This window comes from Salmo trutta, chromosome 19, assembly GCF_901001165.1.
Source record: "Salmo trutta chromosome 19, fSalTru1.1, whole genome shotgun sequence".
In the NCBI taxonomy this organism is placed as follows: Eukaryota; Metazoa; Chordata; class Actinopteri; order Salmoniformes; family Salmonidae; genus Salmo; species Salmo trutta.
Genome location: NC_042975.1, coordinates 6,117,967 through 6,130,110, shown reverse-complemented (window position 1 = coordinate 6,130,110; position 12,144 = coordinate 6,117,967). Strand labels below are relative to the sequence as shown.

At 40.1% G+C, this 12,144-nt stretch overlaps 1 protein-coding gene across 1 annotated transcript; it reads right to left on the bottom strand.

The window, feature by feature from the left end:
- Window positions 1–651: 651 nt before the first annotated feature.
- On the bottom strand, window positions 652–2,461 carry supt4h1 (SPT4 homolog, DSIF elongation factor subunit). Its single transcript, XM_029699555.1, has 5 exons — window positions 2,248–2,461; window positions 1,881–1,987; window positions 1,710–1,765; window positions 1,181–1,234; window positions 652–995 (listed from the first exon to the last, which is right to left on the bottom strand). Exons 1-5 carry the CDS (start codon window positions 2,314–2,316, stop codon window positions 928–930), a joined length of 354 nt encoding a protein of 117 aa, XP_029555415.1. The 5' UTR covers window positions 2,317–2,461; the 3' UTR covers window positions 652–927.
- Between the last annotated feature and the right edge of the window lie 9,683 nt (window positions 2,462–12,144).

Sequence of the window (12,144 nt, the reverse complement as noted above, 5' to 3'; positions counted from 1 at the left end):
CATCAATTCAATCATATCCTGTGAAATGGCTTCAAAATATCTCATTTAAACCCGTCATGGAGGCTGTGAGTACTTTCATGATCAGAAAATATACTCTTTACCCGATTCATAATGAACAAAAAAAAAACAAGTCAATCTGTCTAGCCAGCTGTATTTGGAGACAGATTTATTAGCGATAAAAAAAGCATTGACCTAAATGAATAGTACCAACTATCACTTGAGGGACTTAATCATTAAAGACGACATTCAATCCGATCGCGCTTTACCGACAATACACCGATTAAAATCAACGTTTCCCCGGGTCGCTGAGACCGCATTCACAGTAAACGCTTTATATGTTCGCTCAATCAAAAATGACGTCGACAGTAAAGCACGGTCGGATTGGATTGAATCATGGCCTTCAGTCATTTTAATGGCTGACCTTAGTAGAAAATACATCAGTTTAGTGTAGCTCATGAGTGCCACCCGATGGACTTCTACATTATTTTAAAAGATGAATTTCAGAACCTGCAGTTAAACAGCCCCATCGTGTGATTGATTGTATACTGTTACTGGTGTAATGATGTCAAGTGAATTCATTGAAGACCGATGCCAGAGATTACATTTTTATAAAAAACAACTTTAGAGTTTATTATGATAAATACACTCTGGGTTTGTAAATACATTTTTTATTATAGCATAATATGACAATGTCTATTCTAGCAGTGAACCCATCCCATTGAAAACAAAATCTTCACATTACCCAAATTAAACAAGACAGTTCTATGAGACGTTACACATAACGAAAATCAGACTTTGTGTTTGGCAAACAGAAGACCCATTAGCGACATCAGTCTCCACAGACTGTGTTTATAGATGTTGTTGTTGCACCGTGAAGCTGTGCTGAAGATGACCGTCTGTCCCCATAGAGAGAGGAAATGATCAGGCTTATGTCTTAACAGCGGTGTCTCTGGATTTGTAGATCACTCCTCGGCTCTTCAGCTCTCTCACCACCCCTGCAGGACAGAAATAAGAACAATTTTGAGAGAGAGAGAGAGGTCACACAGTGGATGGGATTCAATGAAAGCAGCTTGAGAACCCAAGAGGATTCTGCAGTTTGTTTCCTGATTTTTGAACACATATGCCAACATTTTCTATAGTAGACGGTTGAGAATATACACTGCCTTAGAACGTGACGTACCTGGAGGTAATCGCCCTGTCACCGTCACAGCATAGACACCAGGCTTGAAGTTACCTAAACAGGAAAAGTCAAATACAAAACAGCACTAGAACATTATAGGTGGTCCTGTATGGGTCAGTTGGTAGAGGATGTGTGTTTGATTCCCACGGCCACTCATATGTAAAATGTATGCACGCATGACTAAGTCACTTTGTATAAAAGTGTCTGCTAAATGGCATATAGCCAGCCAGCAGGTAGCCTAGTGGTTAGAGCGTTGGACTAGTAACCGAAATGTTGCTAGATTGAATCCCAGAGCTGACAAGGTAAAAATCTGTCGTTCTGCCCCTGAACAAGGCAGTTAACCCACTGTTCCCTGGTAGGCCGTCATTGTAAATAAGAATTTGTTCTTAACTGACTTGCCTAGTTAAATAAAAAGGTCAAATGTAAAAAAATAGATTTATTATATTACAACAGAATGAAATGAAACTTCAAGGAGACGTTTGAAAGAAAAGTCATAAACCAACAGGATAAACTATGACAACAAACTTACTGATTCTTTGCCACTTGGCCACCCAGCTGTCCTCAGGGCTCATCTGAGCTATGACCCTGTAAACAGAGACCGAATACTTTAGCAATTAGCCCACACTTGCTGTCTAGAACTGGCACTAAATCATCAATATGCCATCTCTGAAAAGTCATCAATTACAAGTAGAGAACTTACCCATCAAACGAAGAACTTGTACACTCATAGACCATCTCTCGATTCCCCTTCATCTGAAGGTACGACTCACAGTTGTCACAGCCATCATATTCAAACTGGTCAATAGTCTGTATGGGGACGGGAGAAATATGGATTCAATGAATACACATGGTTAACTGGGTAGCTAGTCATGTTAGCACGTTACACAAACATTTCAGCAAACTTTACGTTTAATAGATAGTGGCAAGCTTTTTAAAACGTTTCGTTGGATAAATTGTAAGTAGCTAGGACAACCTCTCAGAGTAAGCTAGTGTCTATAGATGTATGCCACTGCCAGTTGAAGAAAGCAGATGGTCAGCTTTGCTAACGTTAGCTTGCTAGTATTTACCTTCACCAGAGAGCAGAGAAGACATGCCCGCAAATGGCGGAGGTCCTTAGGACAAGTTTCCAAAGCCATCGAGAAAATAGCAGCTGATATTTGAGAAATGTATCTGTAAAATCTATAAAATAAAAGTGTTTCAAAAAGGCGTTGTTTTGATTTTCACCGCTACTAAACTGACAAGACGAAATAAGTACTTCCGGGTGACGGGTCACAGTTTTTTGGAACGCGTAGTTTTGAGTTTTAATTTCCCGTGCACAGTGAAATGCCTTTCTTGCAAGCCCTAAAACCAACAATGCAGTAATCAATAACATTGTCATACAAAAAAATAACATAAGGTATAACAAAAACACACGAGAAATAAACATACGGAAAACATCAAAGTAAGTAAGTATACGGAGTATCCTTAACATTAGGAACACCTTCCTCATATTGAGTTGCATCCCCCTTTTTACCCTCAGAACAGCCTCAATTCGTCAGGGCATGGACTCTACAAGGCTTCCAAAGTGTTCCACAGGGATGCTGGCCCATGTTGACTCCAATGCTTCCCACAGTTGTGTCAAGTCGGCTGGATGTCCTTTGGGTGGTGGACCCTTCTTGATGCACACAGGAGTATGAAAAACCCAGCAGTTCAAATAAAATAAAATCAGTTCTTGGCAAAAACCTGTGCACGTGGCACCTACTATCATACCCCATTCAAAGGCATTTAAATATTTTGTCTTGCCCATTCACCCTCTGAATGGCACATATACACAATCCATGTCTTCTATGGTATATTGGCGATCATATGATTTACCGTGCATCCCGCCAACTAGTATGCGGGATGGAAACAGGATTCCCCAGAAAAATGTAACTACCAAAAATCGAAATAAAAAAATCACTCAAACAACTTTTCTGTTAAAAAATACCTCTCGTTCTCTCAAACAGAGAATTAGTGAACATAAAAGTTCAATCAGGAGAAACGACAGGGATTATCCAGTCACAGTACATTTGAATGACCTAAAACATGACATTTCTACCTTTAGATTTTGTGGCATAGAGAAAGATATCAGACAGGGGAGGTGATATTAATAATACTCTGAGTAAAAGAGAATGTTTTGGGATTTTCACCCTCCAGACATTATTTCCTAAAGGACTTAATGATGAAATGCCTATGTAATACAATGTAATGAAATGCCTATGTATGTTATGTTGTGAATTTGAACATGAATTATGCCCTTATTTCAGATTACTCTGATGTTTTTCTTACGCTGTACCCAATGATTTATGAAGACTTGCTTGGTAGGTTGATGTCCCCATTGTGGTTTTACAGACGTGTTTAATACGTCTTTACACACTTTATTTGAATATTTATGAAATGCATATTGTTATATTTGGTAGCACTTATTTATTTTTCCTTCACCTCCAACCCCATTCGATGTGTGGAACGGATGTCTACATAAGGGTGCTAATTTGTGAAAAACTCACAAAATCTCTGACGAAGGCCCTGAGGCCGATACGTAAAGCTTATTAAGATCAGTGATACTATGAAGAGCAGTGTGCGGTTTCCTTTTCCCCCTCATCTTGTTAAAAATAAATAAAACACATCTGATCCTGACACAGGCTCAAGGGGAACCTGGGAGGGCGGGTCTTCCTGCTCCAGTACCCCTTACAAGTCTTCCGAAGTAAAATCCCCAAAATCTTCAGCTGCAGCTACAGTAATGTCTCGTTTATTCGATTTCTTTGAGACTTGCGCTGTACATTTTATAACTGTGGAAATGAACGCAACAACATCCACTTTAACACACAGGGTCTCTTTTGTCTGGCAGCAAACATTTACTACAGGCTGTGGTGCATCCACTACCATCGCTTCACTGGCATCATTTGTTTTCTCAATTATTTTAAATCGCCTCCGCATCGGAGATTCGATTGACCGCTCTAACTTTTGCCACCTCAATTTACTTCACCCTTACAAGGCATTCCAGGGACTCAGGATCATGATCGCCACCACAATGGCAACACTGTCGTCCTTCTACACACCTTTCTTCAGTATACTCTGTTCATCTACACACACTTGAAACATGGCCAAATCATTTACAGTTCTTAGTGGTTTGGGGATGCGGTTTGAGGATGAAAGCTCTTATGGCGTATCTTACAATAACCAAGCTTCACATGCGTACTGTAGGTATTTGTTCTTTATCAAAAAAAACAACAGGACCGATAGACTTTCTTCTGTTTCTCCATTCACCCAGCGGGTCAGACGCCGGGCACCAACCACTCCAGGAACTCTCTTCAGGTATTCAACCTGAACATCTCTTTTGACAGGTGCTCTACACCGAAGTTCAAAACACAAAACTTCTGTTGTCCGGGATTCATTTGAGGCCCACTGCAATCTTCCTCTGTTCTTCAGAAATACAATTCATCGAAATAAGACCACTACTGGTCACTCTGACAGACTCTGCTTTTCCAAGCGCATACTTCACCATTTCACACATCAAAACGGGTTTCCCAAATATGCATCCTTACTCAACAAACGCATCCCAACAAGAAGCGATTCATTATCATTTACACATGTATCCTCCACTCCAAATTTTAGCTAATTTCCTTTTTGTTCCAGTTTTCGATTCAGAACATTTGTCTTCACCAAATGTTTTCGACACGCTACTTAATTCGAACTCTGCATCCACTTCCGCCATATTCCCGTTCCTGACCATTCAATCCATGTCTCAATAATATCTTTAACCCGTCTCCTCCCCTTCATTTACACACGGATTGAAGTAGATTTAACAAGTGACATCAATAAGGGATCATGGCTTTCACCTGGATTCACCTGGTCAATCTATGTCATGGAAAAACCAAACGTTCTTAATGTTTGTATACTCAGTGTATACAGTGTATACAGTACCATATTTACAATGTGCAGGGGATACTGGAGTGATAGAGGTAGATATGTATAAGGGGCAAGGTACAGGGATACTGGAGTGATGGAGGTAGATATATATGGTTAAGGTAACAGGGATACTGGAGTGATAGAGGTAGATATATATAGGGGGGGAGGTAACAGGGATACTGGAGTGATAGAGGTAGATATGTATAGGGGTAAGGTAACAGGGATACTGGAGTGATAGAGGTAGATATATATAGGGGGAGGTAACAGGGATACTGGAGTGATATAGGTAGATATATATAGGGTTAAGGTAACAGGGATACTGGAGTGATAGAGGTAGATATATATAGGGGGAAGGTAACAGGGATACTGGAGTGATAGAGGTAGATATGTATAGGGTTAAGGTAACAGGGATACTGGAGTGATAGAGGTAATATTATAGGGGTAAGGTAGGGTAATATGTATAGGGGTAAGGTAGCAGGGATACTGGAGTGATAGAGGTAGATATATATATATAGGGTTAAGGTAACAGGGATACTGGAGTGATAGAAGTAGATATATATAGGGGGAAGGTAACAGGGATACTGGAGTGATAGAAGTAGATAGTATAGGGGTAACAGGGATACTGGAGTGATAGAAGTAGATATGTATAGGGGTAAGGTAACAGGGATACTGGAGTGATATAGGTAGATATATATAGGGGTAAGGTAACAGGGATACTGGAGTGATGGAGGTAGATATATATAGGGGGAAGGTAACAGGGATACTGGAGTGATGGAGGTAGATATATATAGGGGGAAGGTAACAGGGATACTGGAGTGATAGAGGTAGATATATATAGGGGGAGGTAACAGGGATACTGGAGTGATAGAGGTAGATATATATAGGGTTAAGGTAACAGGGATACTGGAGTGATAGAGGTAGATATATATAGGTGACTAGGTATCGGGATATCAGGTGACTAGGTATCGGGATATATGTAGCAGCAGCATATATAATCCAATTTGTAAGTCGCTCTGGATAAGAGCGTCTGCTAAATGATTTAAATGTAAATGTATAATGATTGTATGTGAGTGGGTGTGCGTGTGTGTAGAGTCAGTATAAATGTATATGCATTACAGGGCTGCTGAGGGGAGAACGGCTCATAATAATGCCCGGACCAGAGGATTATTACCACGAGCCTGTTAAGGTGCCACCAACCTCCTGTGAAATGCATAGTATGTGTGCTTGAGCAAATGATGAAGAGGATACCTAGTCAGTTGCACAACGCATTCAACCCGAAATGTGTCTTCAACATTTAACTCAACCCCTCTGAATCAGAGAGATGTGGGAGGTTGCCTTAATCGATGTCATAGGCACCCAGGGAGCAATACATTTACATTTTAGTCATTTAGCAGACGCTCTTATCCAGAGCGACTTACAGTAGTGAATGCATAAGTTTCATACAATTTTTTCTTTTCGTACTGGTCCCCTGTGGGAATCGAACCCACAACCCTGGCGTTGCAAACACCATGCCCTACCAACTGAGCCACACGGGACAAGGGCCCACTCTGGTAGTCTGTGTAGCCATTTTGTTAATTATTCAGTTAGCTATTTAGTTAGCTATTTAGTTAGCTATTCAGGTAGCTATTCAGGTAGCTATTCAGTTAACTATTCAGTTAGCTATTTAGTTAGCTATTCAGGTAGCTATTCAGGTAGCTATTCAGTTAGCTATTCAGGTAGCTATTCAGGTAGCTATTCAGGTAGCTATTCAGTTAGCTATTCAGGTAGCTATTCAGGTAGCTATTCAGTTAGCTATTCAGTTAGCTATCCAGTTAGCTATCCAGGTAGCTATCCAGTTAGCTATCCAGTTAGCTATTCAGTTAGCTATTCAGTTAGCTATTCAGGTAGCTATTCAGTTAGCTATTCAGGTAGCTAGTCAGTTAGCTATTCAGTTAGCTATTTAGTTAGCTATTTTGCATTCTTATGTCTTGGGGATAGAAGCTGTTCAGGAGCCTGTTGGTGAAAGACTGAATGGACCGGTATTGCTTACCGTGCGAGTAGAGAGAACAGTCTATGGGTTGGGTGGCTGGAGTCTTGAACGGTTTCCGGACCTTCCTTTCACACCCCTAATATAGCAGCCTGGTCTCATAGACTATATGTAACATAGTAAAAGTCAATTCAGGACACTCAAATTAGCATGATATATGTTTGGTATGGTTACATAAGACAGATGATTACTTAAGGCAAAAACTAAAGTAGGGTGATTGGGTAGGCGTATAACGCTAATGTCTAGCAAACCACAGGTTGCGAGTTTGAATCTCATCAAGGACAACTATTGCATTTTAGCTAATTACCAACTTTTCAACTACCTACAACTTTTTAGCTACTTTGCAACTACTTAGCATGTTAGCTAACCCTTCCCCTAACCTTAACACTTTAACCTAACTCCTAAACTTAACCCTATCCCCTAGCCTAGCTAATGTTAGCCAGCTAGCTAATGTTAGCCACCTACATGTAGCTAGAATTCGTAACATACAGTATCAGCAATGATGCTATTTAGGCCTATATAGCATCTGCAAAGTCATCAACAGCTATTGTTTCAATTCAACCCAGAATTCAACTAAAAATAGACAATACAATAGGACTAGATTTTCAAGTTCTGGTTGATTTCAAATGTAATAATATTTTCTGCTCTTTTGCACACCAGTATTTCTACTTGCACTTCCTCATCTGCACATCTTTGACTCCAGTGTTAATTGCTCAATTGTAATTACTTCGCCGCTATGGCCTATTTATTGCCTTATCTCCTTACTTCATTTGCACACACTGTATACAGACTTTTCTGTTGTGTTATTGACGGTACGTTTGTTTATTCCATGTGCAACTCTGTGTTGTTGTTTTTGTTGCACTGCTTTGCTTTATCTCGGCCAGGTCGCAGTTGTAAATGAGAACTTGTTCTCAACTGGCCTACCTGGTTAAATAAAGGTGAAATATATATATATCTTTTAATTTAGTAATGAATTGTGCTTGGTTGTCAATGCAACCATATAGCAACATTTGAAGGAGATAGTTCCATCTGTGCTACTGACATAGTCTGGCAACATTAATTCCAGTTTGTCTACAAATTAATAATTTATGTTAGATTCATGTCTCCATCTCAACCAAAAGATCTCAGTGTCACAAATAATGTCGTTGTGTTGAAGGGAGGACCAATACACAGCAGGAATGTGGATACTCATCTTTTTAATAAAACACGAGTAAAGCATCCACAGGAAAAAAAACAATAAACACGACAAGACCAGTGTGGCAGGCTAAACAAAGCAGTGCTCACAAACAACTACCCACAACCACAAAGAAAAACACATACCTGTTTATAGGACTCCCAATCAGAGGCAACTAGAAACACCTGCCTCCAATTGAGAGTCCAGCACCCAACCTACACATAGAAAACCTACCTAGAACCTACACACAACACAAACCCTCTGCCACATCCTGACCAAAACTAATACAATTACTCCCTCTGCTGGTCAGGACGTGACATTCAGTTAAAGAATAGGACTAAAATCTAACTTTAAATAAAGTGCATTTAGAGTCTGATTTTGATTTAGTCCTATTCTTTATCTTATTATTTTTGGTGGATGGAACTATCAAAGCAGAAGATAAATCTCCTTCAAATATTGATTTTTGGTTACATTGTCAACCAAACACAAACATTACTTGTGTGATACACTAAATAGCCTATTAACTTGTCTGCAAGTTGATATTGTTGGATTCAGCTATCCAACTCAACCTAAAATACAAGTTATATAATGGGATAAAGCCAATAGCTCCTTTAAATGTTGATATTTGGTTGCTGTTGTCAACAAAACACAATTCAATATTACTTTTGTAATACAGTAGGCCTAAATAGCTTAAAGTTAAGGCTATTGTAATGTAACATTCAACCTTAAAATGAGCAAGACATCCATGGCCACATTTTGAGGTTACTGTAACTATATATTTCTTCTTAGGTAGTCATATAAAGCGTTCATTTTCAAGATAGCATGCATAGATCGTCGCAGATCTGTGGAGATCTTCACAACTGCTTTAATAATCTGTGCAGAATGTCGAACGACATTGATCACGTCACACCATAATTGCAGGCCTACTTTTAACGTAATCTCCAACTGCAATCCAGGTCATTTTGGTTCTGCAATAAAATGAAGCACATGACTCTGTTGTATCAATAAACAACATATCTGACATTCTGTTCCCATTTTAACTTTGCTGTGCTTTTAAAATGGTTGAAAGTGCAATGATAGACATTTGGTTGACAACTCACTTTTGGCTGTCTTTTTTTGAGTGGGTGAATAATGGTTGTGATATCATTTAGCAATTTCTCAACCAAATATTACCCAATTATCCACGTTGAAATAGGTTGACCACATGTCCCGGATTGTGGGGGACAGTGCACACAACCACCACATATGAGGTTCAGACAAAAGGCAGGGGTCCACTTTCTCCAATAAAACGCCCACTCCTACTGGACCAGATTCCTCTTTATCTTTACCATCAGTGCGAGAGGCTTGAGCTCCGAGATCTTCACCACACCTGCCCCCTCAGGTAATTCATCCTCATTCACTTCCAATTCACCTCCAGAGCTATTGGATTACGGCTCCTTCTGTTCGTGCTTGACTTCCATCCTCCTCATTACTGCTAGCTTCATCAGAAAACACATAACCTACTTCCTGCAAATGGAGACCCGTCATTCAGAGCAGGTGTGGGGCTTGCCTGTTTTACATGTTATTTTGGTATTAATATGTGTCACATATCAGTTTGAAAACAATGTCAAAATAATAAATATATATCATTGAGTTAATAAAGCTGCATACAAACATGGTCTCTTTTTTGTTTTCTTGAGTAAGGCAGCTCCAAAATGCAGGTGTTTCAGCCTAGCTCAGTGCTTTCTGTGGTGGTGGGTCGAGCCAGCAGAAATTACGGAGCGTTGCACTGTGATTAGCTCAGTGTTCTGTCACTCATGGGGACACTATGTCACCGCCAACTCTAAGAGGAGACCTTGAAAATGCTATGCCTTTGGGGTGCTGCCATAGAGTTACATTAGAAGTACCCATCCAAGAAGGCTCAAGGTCATTGGCCACAGATAAAATGATGTGAAATCACGTTATATGTACAGTAGCTTTGATTGGACTGATCATGTCAACATCATACTTTCAAAATCTTAGCTAGCAGTCATCATCATGAATCAAATCGACAATCTACTGGCAGATCCTTTTTAATCCTTGTCATATGAAGAGAAACTATAGATAAAACGTATCGGTGCTCCTCGGCCATTGGACAAAAACATTACACAAGTTGGAAATCGCAAATTCAACGAGTGGTTTGAAAGGAATCAGTGACAGTGGCTGTGTGGTTCCCAAATCTGGGATTAAGTGGCACTTTTCCAAGTTTAAAATGATAAACATTCAACATTGACCATGCTGTCAATGAAGCATGATTTGTGCCGCGCTCAAAACAACTGTTAACTCGGAACTGCAAAAACTTGACTCCAGTGAATTCAAGACAAATGGGAAGTCGGGAATAAACAAGCTCCGACTGGGAAAATACGTTTTGAACGGTCATCCAACTCGGAATTGTAAATCCGGCCTCCAGTTGTTTTGAAAGCACCATAAATCCAGAGAATGCCAGAAGTTGATGATAAAATTTGCCCACAAAGGACCGCTGCGCCACCTTCCTGTTCAAGTGAGCACAGCACAACAAGGTCCAAAAATGTTTTGTATGCTGCTGCATTAATGATGTAATATGCCAGGGAGATAGTATTACTTTCTTAGCTACAGTATACATAAGTGTATGTTGTGTAGCAAGATGTTAGTAGCCTATGTGCCTCACCCTAATAATTTGGTCTATTTACCCCTCAATTTCACCTACTGTTCTGACCTGGTGTTGCACATGAAGCCTATAACCTGTTTTGGAGAAATGTAATCATAGAATATTGTGAGAGCTTTCATTGCCTGCTTATATGCCCCCTTTATTTATCCTATGGGTTTGCCTTGGTGTACAGGGAGAACACTGTAAGAACAGCCCATGTTCTGAATTCTGTCGCTGTACATTTCAAAAGTGCCAAACAAATAGTTAGATTGACTAATGTTACGTCTGTCCTAGCTCGCTCATTAATGTCTTAATCAAAATTATAGATTGCCTCTAATACGCTCGTCGTCCCCTTATGCCATAGTTTGTACATCTCAATTGTCATTAGAAACCACATTTGTTTAAGCAAGTCAGCCATTACAACTATGTTTTTTTAAAAGGCAGTAAATGAGGCTGAATTAAATGTTTCACTGCCAGACAAGGCTCCGCTGAAAGCCAGGTGTAGCAGTTGTAAGATCCTGGGACTGCTGTTGGGAAAGCTTTATGTAGGTCTTACGTTCTACCCTCGGGTGTAGCTGGTCTGAGGAGGAGACGTAAATGCCTGGGCATAAACACACCAGGTAAACCAGATGGATGGGAAAGAAATGTGGGGTGTAATGAGTGGAAATAACCAGAACACAACCAGAACTCAAGGTTAGCCCTCGGAGGATGTTTAGCTAAGCAATTAAACAAGCAATTAAACAAACAATATAAAACACCCATAAAGAATCAGTAAAAAAACGACAACAAAAAACAACCAGGGAAGGTAAGAGAAGGGAATGTTTGGGATCGGGGTCCAAGTAATGAAAATAAACAAAAGGTCCCTCCTCTTCTACACACCTAATCCTTCCTAACACATTCTAAACCCTAACCCACTGTCCTACCTGGTTCCAAGAAAATACAAGGGTGACACCCGCCCGGCTAACCTAGTGTATAAAACAATGGGTTATCTACGTGGGAATGTACACCCATGGGCAGATCTACCTTTTCCCTTCTCCAGGACCTAGGTAGGGTGGAGTACATCAGGAGGACTGGCAGGAAACACAAACAAAGATAAATTAAAACAACAAATCATCAAATCCTCAACTAGTCAAGCAAAACAAGGGTCCCTCCCTCTCCTCCTCCTCTCCTCCCCTCCTCTCACACGGAAACAG

Bases quoted from the DNA above. Each gene is read 5' to 3' on its own strand.
- supt4h1 (XM_029699555.1), bottom strand. From the start codon at position 2,316: ATGGCTTTGGAAACTTGTCCTAAGGACCTCCGCCATTTGCGGGCATGT. The intron at 1,988-2,247 runs GTAAATACTAGC...GTCCCCATACAG, and splicing joins TTCTCTGCTCTCTGGTGAAG to ACTATTGACCAGTTTGAATA. The intron at 996-1,180 runs GTACGTCACGTT...TCTGTCCTGCAG, and splicing joins GACAGGGCGATTACCTCCAG to GGGTGGTGAGAGAGCTGAAG.